The sequence below is a fragment of the Hylaeus volcanicus genome, chromosome 8 (genome assembly GCF_026283585.1).
Source record: "Hylaeus volcanicus isolate JK05 chromosome 8, UHH_iyHylVolc1.0_haploid, whole genome shotgun sequence".
NCBI classification, from domain to species: Eukaryota; Metazoa; Arthropoda; class Insecta; order Hymenoptera; family Colletidae; genus Hylaeus; species Hylaeus volcanicus.
In genome coordinates, this window is record NC_071983.1 from 742,152 (window position 1) to 759,047 (window position 16,896).

At 40.8% G+C, this 16,896-nt stretch overlaps 1 protein-coding gene across 6 annotated transcripts in view; it reads left to right on the forward strand.

The window, feature by feature from the left end:
• LOC128881420 (potassium voltage-gated channel subfamily H member 2) overlaps positions 1 to 16,896 on the forward strand; it is a 119,622-nt gene that overhangs the window by 10,464 nt on the left and 92,262 nt on the right. For all 6 annotated transcript variants that reach the window (XM_054132438.1, XM_054132439.1, XM_054132440.1 and 3 more), the window contains exon 2: positions 10,483 to 10,713. In XM_054132438.1, the coding sequence (XP_053988413.1) occupies positions 10,483 to 10,713 (231 nt within the window). The remainder of the gene's footprint in view (positions 1 to 10,482; positions 10,714 to 16,896) is intronic.

Sequence of the window (16,896 nt, forward strand, 5' to 3'; positions counted from 1 at the left end):
GTTTGGTTGATGGCTCTAGTGACGGGAAAGAGATCATTAATTTTGAAACGTTTTCTTGTGCCAGGAAACCCTGGCCGCTTTGAAGATCGCGTTGTAGCTCGTTCACGCAAAAGACGCAGCCGATTCGTCTGTCGTGCAAATCGGTTTGTGGAAGTCCACTGAAAGTATAAATAATCTTTGGCCGGTGCTTGCCGTCCAAGTTAATCGAATCGCCGTTCGGTTCCGGTTAAAAAAGTTCCGATCGAAGTCTTACAAGGCCATTCCACGCCAAATCGATCACTTCTATACACCGATGTTGGGGATTTTAACGATATTGGAATGGGTTGTAGTTCATGTGAAATTAAGGAGGGTTTAAGTCATCGCTTTCCCAGTTTCGTGATTGTTTGAAAAATATCACATATCAACACGATTGTAAGAAAATAGAGGCTGTTGACAAGTGGTAAATTTTGGAGTAGCTAAGGCATCATTCTTTAGCGATGGTAATACTTACATCTTTTACTAAATCGACCAATCTGTCGTTCAACAGAAAGCCGATAGTATGCATCTAGCTTTAATCTCGTAGGTTCGGGCGGAAAATTTGCGTCCATGACGCGTTGCGTTCGTGATTTAACGTAGACCACATGTGTCGCTGAAATATCTTTCGAAATTGTGTACTGGCCTAGGCACCATTCAAATTAGCGTTATTAATACGCGCAATACGTCCCCGGAACGATTTTCACGCGAGTCAACCGAATTTCTTCGCCACTGAAAATCATTTGCGGCGTAGAGAGTTGTTTAATCGTCGAATAATTAATTATCGAGCCGAACAAGCTGTTCGAGATTAAATAAATTGGAGTGCTTCGAAAGCTTCGATATTTTTGTCGTGACTGTGAAACTTGATGGTCCAGTTTACTGTTTATGAAAAATTAAATGAAACATTGATAGTATTAAAGTTTAAGTTGTTTATTTTTTATATGTTTCGAGCCGTATTTTTGGATCTTCTGTAATGTGAAGTCAAACATAGTTGGTAGAAATCGAGGTTAGTTTACATTAAGAATTTACAATGCAATAAGTAAGTTAAACTTGTATTGCTATTGATGTTTCATATGATTTCGAAATCCCACGGTGTTTTTCTGGAAAATTTGACTAACATTTTTTTTTAGATCTGCCGTTTTTTCAGCACTTACGGTATTAATTATCACCCCTCGTGGAATTTTCTCTCGTTCGGGACTCCCCTTTGACCGTCCAGCTGCGGCGGTTTATTATTTTCCATTTTCTCGATGGTCCGCAGTCGATTTACAGCTCTTTGAAGATCCCTCCCTTCGCTGGCGCGCTGCACTTCGCGATGCATTTGCAACACCACATGGTAACAATCGTTCAAAGCGTTGGTTCGCGCATTCGGGTCGTGAAACTGAGTGAATCGGAGGCTTTATTGGTGATCAGCTTTGGAAGAATCACCGTCGAGCTTATTTTTCTTGAAACGAGCGTTTGCCCATTGAAGAATGCCTTTATGCTCGATAGTGCGATCGTATTCGCGATTCTATGAACTGAAAATAAACCGCGTCGAATGTGAAATTTCCCAGAAATCTCTGCTCGATGATTTCCTGGTACAGAAATCTGCAAGATCGTGACAAGGTCACTATTAGGTTTATTTTCAATCAAATACAATATCAACTAATTTACATTACACTATTAGTATATAAAGTGAAGATTATTTTCTTATAATGCTGTAGCCGCTCTAACAATCGCAATTTCGCTATTATCCGTAATTTAAATTGCCGTCCTGGCGATAAGGGTGTCACGTCATTTATAGCTTGCGCGACGGTAGATCCATCATCCGCAAATTTCTTCGACAACATTGAAATTGATCGACTTTTGTTGTTATCCTTCAGAGACAATTTTTCTTACGTCATCGTAACAGCCATAGTATCAGCGAGCTGTATGTAAAACGACCATTCTTTGTCTTTCCAAAATCTCAAGTTCGACTGACAAGTTGCAGAATTTTCCGTGTATTCGTACCCAAATAGACGCGGTTTGTAAAGTGTTATGTATTTAACGCCCACGAATGCGCTCGCCGCATCGCGTTAGGTTCTTTGCCAAAAATAAAACCGGCCGACCCAGAAACAATGAAGTTCAAAGGTACGGCACAGCCAACGGGACACGTCGACGCGTGAAAACAATTACGAGGCCGAAATTGATAAAGGCGAATTACGTTTCCCCCGCGAACGTTCGCGCGCGTCTAACGCGTTGTTTACACGGCACCGACGAGTATTATCGAGGCGCGCTACTTAAGAGTCGCGAAAGTGGAGCGGACTCGTTGAATTTACGAGGCTGCTGGAATCGTCGGATGTGAATGGGTCCCGGGTAACATTCCTTCCATGTTCCTTTTTCTTTTCCGCTGCAGTGACGTTATTCATCGCCGTGTCCAGTTTCTTTAAACCGATGTTCACGGGGGACTCGGTTCTCGGTTCAAGTGTGCAGCGGAGTGCCTCGCGTGCCAAGAACGCACTCGCGGCGCGCGCTTGTGTCGCCGAAGAAAATAGAAGTTCTACGAAAGAACGACAGTTTTAAGATCCGTCGCCCGTAACTCAACGCATTGGAATATTTCGAGGGACTGCGTCACTCGGGATGTGTTAAGCCGCACGTAAGGGGCGCGATCGATCCTTTCGGTGAACCGAGATTAATCGAAATCTACTCGCATCGCGAGAGATTAACTCTAGGAGTTTAACGAGTAGATGCGATGGAATGCATTTGAAACGCATGCATTTGAAACGCATGCATATTTGGTAAAAAGGATATTAAAGGATAGGATTTCGTTGTTTAATGAAACGACGCACCGGTGCGGCCAAAGTTATTCTAGCCAAACAGAGTACAAATCTCTAGCAAAGGTTTAATGCAAATAGTATACGTAATATCTACATAGTTTATATAATACTTATTGGAGCAAACAGCTTTTACAATACTATTAATTATTACTAAACTGTGGATTTGAATAACACGCAACAGGTAGGCGATAGAAGGTAAATTTTCTCGCGACACTTCAAGAATGGTGTACCGACCTCTGCATCTTTTACATAACAATTTCAGTGTATAAAGAAAGTTGAAAGTGGAGTTATTAGTTTCCTTAGTGGTATTAAGTTAATGGAAGAAAATTGTGGGGTCCATTAAGGCTGCCATTTCAATCGATCGTGAACTGCGTGGAAGCTAGTAGTGTGTATGGAGGAATTGTCAGCCATGTCTGAAAAAGTAGTCTTACAAGAACGACGGTGAGTTTAGGTGATGATTGGAATTATAGACCCTTTATATCTTCACAAGCGTGATATGGAGAACATTCATACTAAATTCTCTATTTTTCCATAACTTGACTAGATTACATGTCCCAAATAACCAAAATTCACTGCACTCGTTCAAATTTGACGAAACATCGCGTTCCTGCTGCGACCATTGTAATTCCAGCTGTTCCCAGTTTCTGCTCTCTGAAGCATCGGAAAGAAAAAGCGAACAAAAGGCCAGCGTCGTCGTTTGACGTGCAAACACGTTAACCTCGGTCGAGCGACATTGTGATTCAACTACCCTCTTCGTTCTAGCACACTATCGACAGGTTGGAGGCGTGCCGTCTTCTTTTTTTTCTTCTTTTCCTCGTCCCCGCCTTCGGGAACCTCTTCGACCTGGGTCACAGCCGGATCACGGGCCAATTCTATGTTTATATATAGGGTGTTTAAAACCGCGTGCGCGGAGGTAACTTTAACGCGTCGACAAGGTCGCTCCAGCTTGTCACAACATTGCCGAACCAACCACTCGTTTATCGTCCAAGGATATGTCTTGAGGGATAAACCGAGAATTATCGCGGCATCGATGACAACGATATACCACGTGTGAAAAAGAAACGGAGTTTGATTGAACTGAATATGTATAATCGCGTTGAGGATGTATTTATGCAGGAAAGCAGGTCTGGAAGATGTCAGTTTCAGCGTTGAAGCTATATACAGGGATGAGAGTACTGGAGTACATTTCATCTTTAAAAGAATTCTTTGATGTTTGGTAGGAATATGTTTGATGAATCCAAGGTGCGATCATGGAAGCTGTGAAAGTATAACAAATAATGGGGAAGGTTTTGGTTCAGTTCATAGATGTTAAATGTTAGTTAGTTATTTATAAGGACGCTGCAGTTGTTATAGCCAAAATTCGAGAATTTTTTTAAAAGATTTATACATGTATACTAATAAAAAAAAAACCAGTACTAGGGACATTTTTGTATTATACCAAACTTTTTTTTATCAAGCATCGTAGAATGATTGGAGCACGTCAACGTTGATAACGCAATAGGGAAGATTGTTTCGACGGTTTCTCAGTGATAAATTTGCCAGACATTAGGGTCTATTAGTGATTGAAATATTGTTAGCTTAATCGTTAGAGACTTAGGCAAAAAGCACCTTCGAAGAGCGATAAATTTCGCCCGTTTATAACGCGAAAGACGTTAAAGGCGTCCGTTATATTACCGTTCCCGAAAGATAAGGGGAGCGTAGTTCTGTCGGCCGTTACTGTGAAATATTGATTTAAAAGTGCCAGATTGTATAATTTAATACACGTCACGTTCGCTACAACTCTAAATCCTCGTGTTGTCGCAGACGAGAAATGAATTTCGCTATAATCTCTATTTGACTTATTTTTATCTTCCCATTCCTTTTTGTCGTCATTGTTATTGTTACTTTATCTCGTTTGGTTTTTCTTTATCTGATTCAACATTTTATATCATACATTTTCTTTCTTTTAGTTTTTTTTTTTTTTAATATTATATAGGATTATATAGGAAAAATAAAATCCGAAAAATTCACGGAACTTTTCCGAGGATTCTCCGTTTATTCGAGTTCCATTTTCATTCTCGAACGGCAGAGAGTAATCCAACTTTCATTAAAAAATTTCCTGGCGAAAGGTAGCGTCTTTTTTCGCGTTCACGAAGTCTGCGAGATGAAGGGTCTGTGGTCGGTTTAGCGACTCGGAAAGATAAGAGCCCTGGCGGTCAGTATTCTGGAACAGTACGGATAGCAAAGTAGTTCTCGCGGCTAAGTGACATCCTTGGCAAAGGGCCCAAGCCCTGCGAGGCTGTCTCCGATGCGAACTCGGCGAAATCTATTTCTAGTTCGGCCGATAAACTCGGCTCGGGATCAGTGAAAAGAACTCCGTCGGTTTTCCTCACGTTCTGTATCTGTTTCGCGTACATATTTGTCCAGTGATTCCGACATACACAGTCGCAAACATCAACAAGCCATGTAAACGTACGCAAGCCTCGACCAGAGTTGGGCGGATTTGCTTTAACGGAATACAAATTGTGAATTTGATCGTGATGTTGCTCCAGGGTGACCAGCTGTTGGGATTCATTTATTTTTATTCGTACGAATAAATCTGGAGTTTTTGAATTTTATTCAGAATGGAAAGTTGTATCCTGTTCCGAAATTGTTAAGAGGAGTTTGTTATATCTAATATTTGAGAACTATCTGATGTTCTGTGACATGTGGAAATTTCTGAGAAAGGACAAGTCCATGCGCGCCGACACGAGGACGATTTTCAAGTGCGTCGCAAGAGTACCGACGTCGTACCAGAATCCAAGAGAAATGTCATCCTTGTGCACATCGAATTGCGCCGCGTGCCACGGCTACCATCGTGCTGGGGCCCTCGTCTGCCGGGGCCCCCCCCCCCCCCTCCGCCCTCGTCAATACCAAAACATTCTGCGAAGGACAAACGCGTTTAATGAAGGGAAATTGAAAATGCGGAGGAACGCGCGGTCCGTGCCTATTGTTGATCAACATTACGCGAACGTGCCGGATGAAATTATCGCGAGTATTACGTGACCGGTTGCTCGATCGTTTAGAGAGGCCGAATCGACGATTCGATACACCGTGCTCGTCTCTGAATTGCCAATCTACACCCCCCCTCCTACAAATTGATAGGACAACCAGACATTTTCAGTCCTTCAAAGCTAATGCAATGCAACGCAATTTTAGACCAGGCTTGATTGTTTCGGATTGGGGCTTTCTTTGAAAAATTAATTCTAAGGAACTGCATGTAAGCTCTCGTTTCATAAGCAAACTGATATTTCACACCACCAATTCAAATCCACATCAATTAAATATTCATTACATGATCCATAATATAAAAAGAACAAAGTATCAGATGTAATCTTAATCAACCTAATCAACCTTCTTCTCAACCTAAAAAATGTTGCTGTCCCTTCGAAAAAGTTGACTCCCAAACAATCTCTGTAAATATTTATCATAGAAAGTTCGCCATAGCTCACCGTAGCGATCGTCAGCGTTGATCAAAAGTTTCTTCGACGTTGCTCTGTACGGTATCGAATTTTTTTCTGCGCAAGAGAATTCCAATTTGCTTGTACGCAAGCGAACAATTTAATTACCAGAACGGATATCGAACATTCCACCGGAAATAAGCGCGTAATCGGCCCCGGGGTTTGTGCAGTGAAACGGAATAATTTATTTCGACTCGTCAGATTTGCCCCTGCGAGATCGTTCTGCAACGATACTCTACGTCGGTTTATTCTGTATTTCTGACCGGTCGATAGTAATTACAGACTAATTCTAACCGGTACTGGACACGACAGCGTGGTGTTCAGTAGTTTAAACCTGGTGATTAATACTCCATTGCACTATTGGACCATAGTTGGAATAGAAACGGAGATCATCGGTTCTCCTCGCTCGGCAGAGATTAATTGCCGTCGAATTTTGGTCCTCGCGTCGTGGTTCGACGCAAAAATCAATCACTCAAGATGGCGAATAATAAATTTCTTTCTGCGTTACAAGTCTCCCATGGTCAGCTTCAGACTGAGGAGAGATGGTATGAAAGAGAATATTCAAGAGACAAATTGATATAAATAGGGAAAGCAGACGTATAAATTGTTTTGTTTTTGCTACTTTCACGGTAATTTCGAACAAAAGATGAATAAAATTGAATAAAATTTGGATTAGAATGAAACCTGTCCCAGCAAAATTCATCCTCCTTCGTGCAATCCGTCGAGAAACGTGTATTTATGTGGTAGTATGTTAAGACCAACGAAAATTCGGAGCGGTTTCCTCGTTATGTAACGCCTACGAGTCCGATGCAATTGTGCAGTAAACGGGCTCGCCGGGTACGTTGCACAGGAAGCCCTTTGTTCGTGGAAACAGTCCTGTGACATTTTCCATAAGCCCCTTCGCTACGTGTGGGCTTACGATACGTCAAGTGCCGTTGAGAGCAGTACAGCTGGACTGTCTCTCAAATAAAGTTAGCGGATATTTTGCAGCCGTACTCCGGTCCTCGCAAAAACTATACAAACCTAGAAAGCACTAACGACGATTGCAAAACGTCTTACTCAACGCAGCGTAAACGCAACCACGTGGGTTTAGAGAAGAGATATACTCGCAAAGGCACACTTTGAATTTTAAAAAACTAGATGGTTGAACAGAAGTCTTTTTAAAGTTTTACTGTAGCGAGGTGATGTATCATAGAAGCTGCAGTAACATTTGAGATATTAACACAAAAATATATTATAATTATCATTTATTAAGTAAATCTGTATCAATCCATCCGACTTAATCCCACGATATTTCCGTTTGATGTAACGTCGATCTTGCCGCGAGAAGTTTTCAGTTGGTTGAACATTCGAGGATTGAGAACACCTGGTAAATTTACTTCTTTAACGACCCTCGTAAAATTTGCTCTGTTTGTCCGTGTGCGATATCGCAGGCGGCCACTCACGGCTTCTATTGCAGTTGTTTCGAATAATGTACGTAGTCTGTGAATACTTTGGATCAGCTGAATATTAAGAGACGCGCCGCAATTAGGCTTGTCAACAGGGAATAAAGTGCTCTTGCACAGGATTCTCCGTGCACCAAAAGCTGGGTTGTTAGATTCTTAATTTAAAATTTTATGAAATCACCCTGGTTTATTAATTTTTTTTTTTATTAAATCCAGGGTTGAAGAAACCATCAACTTTCCGTTGCTTTGTTTAGGAGAACAAAACATAATTATATTTTTTAAAGTAGATGAAGTATTTTTTGTACTAGAAATATCATTCACGATGTTTACTCTTTTCTTTGGAACATCTTCTGGAGCGAGGTCTTGAAATAATCAAACATTGACATTTGTTGTGAGTATATCGAGACGATATAACTGTATGCCTACGTGACTATGCGACCATCTAGCTATAAGACTACATGATTATATCTTCACATTTTGCATGTATCCTACATTCACGTAATTATATCCTCCACATTTCCCAATATTTTGCATATAAAACATGTATTTGCAAACAAACCATACGATTGCATAAACATTGAAGTTTATATATTATACCGTCCAAACCAAATTAATGAAACTTAAAAGCAATATTAATTAAAAATAACATTGCTGTATTCTCGTGTTGTTTTTTCATTCCCTACTTCTAATTGAAAAAATTTTGTTTCAATTAATAATACTTTCTCCTCGTAAATAATTCAGAAATTGTTTGCAAAATATTTTGCGACTTCTATAGAGAGTTCCCTTAATTCCAACATCTTTCTGTTATATTCCAACGTAATCATTTTCCATTGTTCCGTGGCATGACTGATTTGTTTTAAATAGAATACCATCCATCAGTCAAGTTGCCAGTTTCTCTCTAGTTGAGACAGATGCAAGCGTGTCTGTGCACGTGTAGGTTGTACACCAGACGGAGTTCCTTTGACACGTGCTGTAAAAAAATGTCGAAAAATGTCTCCGTCGAGTGAAACGAACCGAATTAACCGCGGCTTACGACGTCTGCAACAGACAAGCTTAACGGCTGGTACCAAAATATTTTATGGTGTGCACGGCAATGCTGATGCCGGATTTAGGACGAAGGTCGCAATGGGAACGCGAAATTTCGCGATTTTGCTATTCTAGAATCTCCTACTCCCGGCCGACTCGACACCGCCAGACATTTATTCCTTTTCCTCGAAATTATAATAGTTAGCATAAAGACGCAAAGTTAATTTCTACGCTTAATAATTGTCAAGTACACTTGCCATCTGTTACAAGAACGATAATAAGCAAAATTTGTTGAGACTTGGGTTATGTACAGTCAGGCTTATAAATATTCGTACCCACTATTGTCTTAGGTAAATGGTATGTTTGATGTTTCCAAATAAATTTCTTATTGTAGATGTATACACGTGAAAAGTTTATTCGTGTACGTATTTGTAATTAAACATTTATTTGAAAACATCAAATTTATATCGATATTTAAATATTTGATTTTCTCAAAAGTAAAGTTGTATTATACATATATTCACTTTTACTTTCACATTCGAAACATCCGCGTTGTTTGTCCTTCTATTTACCAAATACCTTTTGCACGATTAACGTAACAATCAGTTAAATGGCTCAGATAGAACATTTCCGCTAAAGAGGGCACCGTATATCTTAATATTCTGCTTTCCACCCACGTTGTATTCCACGTAAGCGTCTTTGTGGTCTCCTATCAACGAAAATCGTCGAGTTTTCCGTGCGCTTCCCACGCAATTCGCCCCCGCAATAATTTTGAAGAATCGGCGATCTATAAATACCTGGCCATCCAGAATCGTCCGTTCCCGTTAACTTGTCCATCTCTGCCCGCGGGTTTAACAAGAAAAGTTAATTTCGGATGTACCGGGAAGGCACGCCAACTACGCGCGCTAATGAGCCGATGAAAATTCATTGTTTGTCGTCGCACTCGGCGTACCTCTGTTCTTCCTAACATTCCAGCGATCCCAGATTTATTTAAACACTCACCAGAGAGAAATACACCTCCTCTCTTAACAAACATTCGAAATTTGCGACACAGAAACGGGCTACATTCCGCGAGGATAGGAAGAGTCCACGGTAGATCGTTCCACGAAGGCACGTGGCACGCATAAAATCTCCTCTAGACCTTAAATCTTCTCAACTTTTTTTTTTAAATATAACTAGACGTCGACGAGATGTTCCGAAATTTTTTTCTTGAATAAAATTACTATTAGCTTATAATTTAATCTAACGTTTCGGACTCCTGTTTTAGAGACATCCTCGGAACGCCTACAAGTGTCGCGATAATCAATACAGCGTGTAAAAAAAGAATGATACAAGTAATAAAAGCGACCGTGTATGAATTGTGGTAGCGAACAAGTTTACTGAGATAATGTACGTATTGGAATTTATATACTCTTCTTCTGGTGTTATCCTCGTATATATTTTTTCAAATTATACATCGCGATTATTCGTGATTTTATAACATTTGAATTGTAGAATTTCTGCAGAGAATTCCGACGTTCAGTGTCTTATACGTTTTTGATAAAATCTTCATAAAATTGAAAGTGAAATGAATGATATTTATAAATTGAGAAATCCTTGTCCTAAAATACGAAAACATATTACATAAGTTGATGAAAAATAATCAATTAACCAACGTAAGTAGTGCAAAATTAAATAACGTAGTAGAATCAACATTGTATTTATCGGTTGTTGTGCTGTTTGTTGCAGATCGAAGTTTTTTAGTGGCCAACGCTCAACACGGACTATGTCACATAATATACTGCTCGGACGGTTTCTGCCGGCTGACGGGCTTTTCGAGGGCGGAAGTGATGCAGAGACCGGCGATCTGCGAGTTCCTTCATGGGCCAATGACGTCGCCCCATGCGGTCGCAGCCCTCCGCGACGCCCTCGCCGCTGGCGTCGAAAAGCACTTCGAGATCCTCTACTACAGAAAAGACGGTGAGCCGTACCCTTTTCCCAGTTTGTGGATACCTAATTGGACCCTAACAACATGCATGTTATCCATAGCGATTTTACGACGACTCAGATTTCGTGTAGAAAAATATTCTCACGAATTAGTACAATTAGTAGTTGTGATTTATGGTCAAATATTTTCGTCGAACAATCTCGTATGCGGATCGCGAGTTTAAATTTTCGGTGAACGAAAGCCAAAAATTCTGTACGCAAACTGGCAAGACATCCGCGAGACGAAGTGTCGTACGCGAGGGGAAACCGGACATCCTGAATTCCGATCCAATGTGTCGACTAATCCTGTCTTGGCAAGTCCTTTTAGCTTTCTAGGGACATTGTTTCTCGGATTCTCAAGAATAGACAAAGCGATTTGTACTTCTGCCAAGCGCCCTCTTAGAAGCCTCTCGTCGTTTTCGCGATTATTCGTTGACGTGTGTTCTAATCAATATTTATACCGGGTGATTATCTAACGAACGAGCCTAGAAACGTTGTAAACATCTTCGAAAACAAGGAGGTACAAACCCAGTCATGAATTCCAAAACAACTCGAGTTTATTTTGTTCCGTTGTGTACATGGGTTATTTGCTTAGGCCTTTTCCGTTGTGAGACCTATCTAATAACATTAAAAGCATCAAAAAAGATTTTTTTTTCTAAATTCTATTTCAGATGCGTAAATGTATTTTCTAATATTTCATAATATTAACATTTTTAGTGGCAGTACAGAAACGAATACGTTATTATTCATTAATAGGTTGTTACCTTTCTTTAGATACTTATTACAATCGAGAAAGTGTCCACATACTTATGGTTGAATATACTTAAAGTCTAATTAAACGTTTATTTGAAAGCGCAGCTTGTCGTTGCATATAGCAATCGCCAAGTTCCCTATGAAGTACTTATCCAGACCTAGAAACACGGTCAGGAAAATTGAATGCTTTCTATTCTCTGAAAAGAAAAAGACCTTCCGTCGAGGCGTATTGGGTCAGACGTTATAGTCAGCCGTTTATAGGCAAAATTACTCGCCCTCGTCCACATTCTACTTACTCGGAGTGCTATATTCTCCTCAATCTGGGAATATTCTTCCCTTCTGCTATACTACTGACTTAGTTTTTTAACGATCTTTGCAGCCGCTGCTATACCTCGCCGCGCGAGCATTCCTTCGGTAAACCTTGTCGCGTTAATAATTCCTCTCGGTGTTGTGTTCCTGCGAATGCCGTGAAAAATTTAAAGGCAAAATCCAATTATATCGAATCCACGGATCGGGCTATAACTAGGAATAGTGAATAAGTGATGATTCTTCTTTTAAATCTTCGCAAGACTTGCGTGCCTTTATTTACATTTCAAGATTCTAAATTACAGATTGTGATACACTTAAATTTACCTGATCTAACTTAGATTCTATTTTTATTTGTGTTTATTCTTGTAAAATAATACTTCTTCTTATTCAATTATATTCATTTTTTTATATTTTCTACTATGTACTAATCCTATGTTCATTTAATTCACAGAAAGATAAATAATAATCTAAACTCGTTCGATTCAGGCATCGACATCTCCGATTTCTCGCTAACCAGACCGCGAGTCGCGTTCCAAGACAACTTTATCGGCACGCAATAACCCTGAATTTGCATATTCCAGCGGTGATCGTGATTTTCCAAACGCAAGCCGTCGGTTGATCTCTCCAGGGTTTGTAAGAATCGTTACGTTATTTAGAGCGGGAAAATTGAATTTATTCGCGGACCGATGGTTGGCTCGTACTCGATTTTGCCGTAGTGTCTGACCTTAGGCGCGGTGAGATCAATAGTCACTACTGTATAATTTATCATAGTCATAGCTCGAGGCCTCTTGGCCCACCTGAGCTCTTGGTTCGGTTCCCCTCTTGACTTTAGGCTTGCGCTTTTTTATCTACAAACACCGCTGGATTGGAATTCGTTCCATTCGCTTTGCAAATAAATTCCTTTCCTTCGCGTACGGCTTCGTACATGTTCCAATCGTTTCCGATCGCTTCGACGACTGAATTTGCGCATTGCCAACGCATCGGTAGCCACCGAATGCTTTTAAGCGGAACTCGACGAGATACGGGAAATTTAATAACAACGGCCTTCGGGGATTCATCAAATTTTCCGCAGCTCGTGGAATGCCATCGACCTGTTATCGAAAAAGCCGACATGCAAACGGGATGCGCAAGTACAGCCCCGTGTGAAACGTATTCATAAACATTCTGTTTTCTTAATTTTTTTCCCCACGGCTGTAGTTACTCGAATTAATTTCGTGTAATTCTTAATACCGCTAGAGTTTCGAAAATGCGATCGATGAGAAAGCCGATTTTTCATTTAACGAAGCCAAAAGCCTTAATGAGCACGCCATTGGATTGGTCCTATCACTAGCCACGTGTGACGAGGACAAAGGGAATGAAAGTGGGAAAGGGGCCGCGCGAAAGGGTTGAAAAGTGGAAAGTAGTCTGCTTCGACCACCTGCAGCCAGTCTCTAGCCGGTCTGGCACAGTACGTCGCGTTTCCACTGAATCTCCACACGGGCATATTACACGTCACGACTTTCCCACTTTGACGGAACGAACTCTCATTGTTCCCTCTCATATTCCACGGCGGGAAGGACGACGGAGGAATTGATCGCTAGGGGGATGAAACGCAACCCTACCACTTTGCCCGACCCTCTTTGGGGGTTGCGGCGAAACGTTGACCGCTACGGTTCGGCCGCGCGCTGCGGGAAACGGTTTATTTCGGCCTCGTTTTTCCACTTGCCGTTTCCGTCTCGTTACACGTCAATTCGATGCACGTATCCATTGTTTTTCTACGGGGGCGTGGCGGTCGGACACCCCTGGGGACCACGCGGAAAAACGAATTTTCACGGAAGCGTAGCCGATATTAATATTTCCTATTCTGAGGCAGATTGATGAAATTAGGATAAAATTACTTTTACGAGAGTAATAAAAGTCTCGCTATCTTTTGAAACAGTTATTAAATGTAGGCATTCGTTATTGGTATTCTTATGAATAATATGGACCTACTGAAAATGTTCTATTTTTATATTTCAGAGAGTGAATTAGTGATATAAACAGACTTGGAAACTCAGAACTTTTCTGATTTTTTCGGCCATGGTTTTGTAAAATTTCACCCGAGTGCGACCAACTAAATGTCAGAGGTCACAGAACCAGGAAACTCCGACTTGGTTGTTTACAGACGTTCCGCAGCTGTCTTCCCTTCATTGATGCGGAGGAAATTAATGCTTATCGACGTGGAGCTGAAATGTCAGGCTTTTATTGCGTGGTTCTGCGCACTGCCATATGTACGCATTGGCGTGAGTGTAAAGTTTCGCAGGGCCGGCCTTGAGCCTCGGTTGTACAACCCTGAAAGATTACGAGAGTATGGAAAATAGATCGATGAAGTGCGGAGTTTGAAACTATGACTGGTTCCGCCGAGTGAGCGAGCCTAATTATGGCAGGTTTGATTAAAGGGTCCCAAGACATGCTGTTCAAAGTATTATGGGGATAATTATTCGTGACCTACGTTTGTTAGGAACTTTACTTCTTGGCTAAATCGTGTTTGACTTTCTGGATCAATTTCAACCGTTCGCTGCGTCGTGCTCTGCATATCTGGAGCGCTCCAATTGTATCTTTCTCGTCAATTTTCTTTCCTCACTTTCCTTCTTTTTTTAATTCTCTCCTTAATTCTTTTACCAAAGAATAACAGAAATTTGCGAGTGGTTTATTTTTAGACATTTTTCTTGATGCCCGGTATCCTCCGTAAAAAGCCTGGCGGAGTAAAAAATCAACGATTCCGTTTGAGAGTATCGATATCTCTTTTCATCGAGTCCATCAGCAGCTGTGGCCATTTCGCGAACACCTCTTCGACAGTGCTCTCCCGCGTTGTTACGCAACAGCGCGAGCGCGAGGACGTTGCTTGAACAGGCCAAGAATAGTCGTGCTCGTGTTCCATCCCCTTCTCTTGTTCCTAAAACGCCCAGTACTCGCTCCTCTCTTTCCGTTGATCGTACCCCTTTTCGTGGCTTCCCACCAGGTACGGCGTGTAGTCAATGACATCACTGTAAGCCACTCGGCCACCCCTTCATGCGCCATTCGCTCTTCTCGGCGTCGACACGTGACGTCACCCGCGACGCTCTCCTTTTCTTTACTTCCCGTGTCTCCATTACCGATTTTTCTAAACAGCTATTTGCCAGACAGCTTCTGCAGGAAGTTTTCATTTTTTAATCATCATTTTAAGAAAAGTCACTAAAATTTCGAGCCTCCTAGTTTTATTTTTAGTACTAATAAAATTTAGCGATGTCTTTAAAGAAGAAACTATTTTAATTCCGACTACTTCTTAATATACTCTCAACAAATCTTAAACGCGTTTAAAACACTTTCAATCATTCCTTCATTTATCGTTCCTACTTTCATACTTCTTACTCGCGATTAATGGTTAAATTACCTTACAAGATACTTGCTCGAAGATGTTTTAATAAAGATGAAGCTTGACGAGACTACCACTACTGAAACTTTTTCTACTTGGCATAATCCTCGTTAGCATTTTCATTACGCTACAAGAACTGGGAATGTTTTGTCAACGGTAAGCAGTCGGCCCGTGCGAGAGTCTTAAAAGTCTTGCCAAACAAATCGTTGCTGTTGTTCATTTATCAAACTTTTTTCAGTCATTTTCTCCCGGGACTCGATATTTCTCGATCCTTTTCTCCATATCTTTTATATAGTCCATTATAGGTATAATAAGCTGTAAGCTTCCGAATTTTTTTTTTTTTTTTTTTTTTTATAGTTTTAAGGCATTTTATTAGATTTGATGTTGATTTTTTTTATTAGGTTAGAGGTGTCTCATTAGATTTGGAAAAATTGCACAGTGATACACCAACAAATCGCTAACTTAGTTCTGTGCTAAGAGAGTGCAAATCACTATGAGTCGTTTGTGGTCATTATATGCGCTGTCGAGTGAGGTCGTGTACATTGGTGAATGCTTTCTTCGAAATTCGAATGCTCCGCCAGGGGACCGGAGCGGTAAGAAACCGCCTAAGGTGCGAGCTTGCAGTCTCCTGGTCGACGGCGAGCCGAGTTTAGTGTCGCTCCATCCGCGCTTTCCTCGAATACGTCGTCGTTGAGCACGTTCTCGCATCGTGATTCCTTTCATGGCAAAATCTCGAGCGTATTTTCGCCAATTTTCTCGGGGCTTGGTGCGATTTAGTCGCAACAGTTTAATATATCGCGTACGCGGTGAAGATGGGCATCGTCATTTAAAGAATAATTCAAATTTAAGTTCGAGTAAAGAAACTTTACCTTAGATCGTCGCGGTCGTTCGTAGAGGTCGTTGAGGTCGTATCTTCATTCGTTGAATAACGAATATACTTACAACAAGTAAATTTATTTGACGAGCGAAGATTTTTTGGAGCTTTTTATTTGTATCTTTGTTCGAAGTTTAATTAATATAAATTTTTTATCTTTCGTCAAATAAATGTATTTATTCGAATATAAGTATTCCAAATTAATTTTGTTCGACGAGTAATAGACAGAAATTTGTTAGCTTCAAATTGATTTTTGAAAGTTCTATTTGGATAACTATTGTGCCCATGACTGGCGTACGCGAGACGGCCTTTAATCGGTGAAAATAAACGAGCAGGAACTTGTAACCGGCCGGTGGAAATGGGGATTCCGATTAGTCAGTGGCGCGACAATTCGAGAACGTAAATACGTCGATGCTCGCTCAGGGTGAGATTAAAACGAACGCACGGATATTACCTGTTGAGTTGTAACGGTGCCCGTCAATTTCTGAGCCTCCGCAGTGAATACACCGGCTTCCCGTGGAATTTCCGCTTCCGTGGAATCGATTCGCGCATGGTAGACCAGTCAAGTAAGGAAAAATAAGAGAACTAATCCCCATAGTTTGAAACTTGGTGGAGCTCGTTTCCTGCAGCAACGATACAATTCAAAATTTAATTTTTCCGAGTTATTGTTAGAGAAAGTTAAAAATCGGAAAATTAGAATTCATAACACTTACCAACGATATGATAATAGTTTTGTACTAGTTAAATATCCTATTATTTGGCACTTCGTATTTGATTTCAAACACTCGAACTTCTTCCTCAGAAAATCATGACGTTTGAATCGTATCATTGTTGCTGTGACCGTGAAACATGTTCTCAATGTTCTACT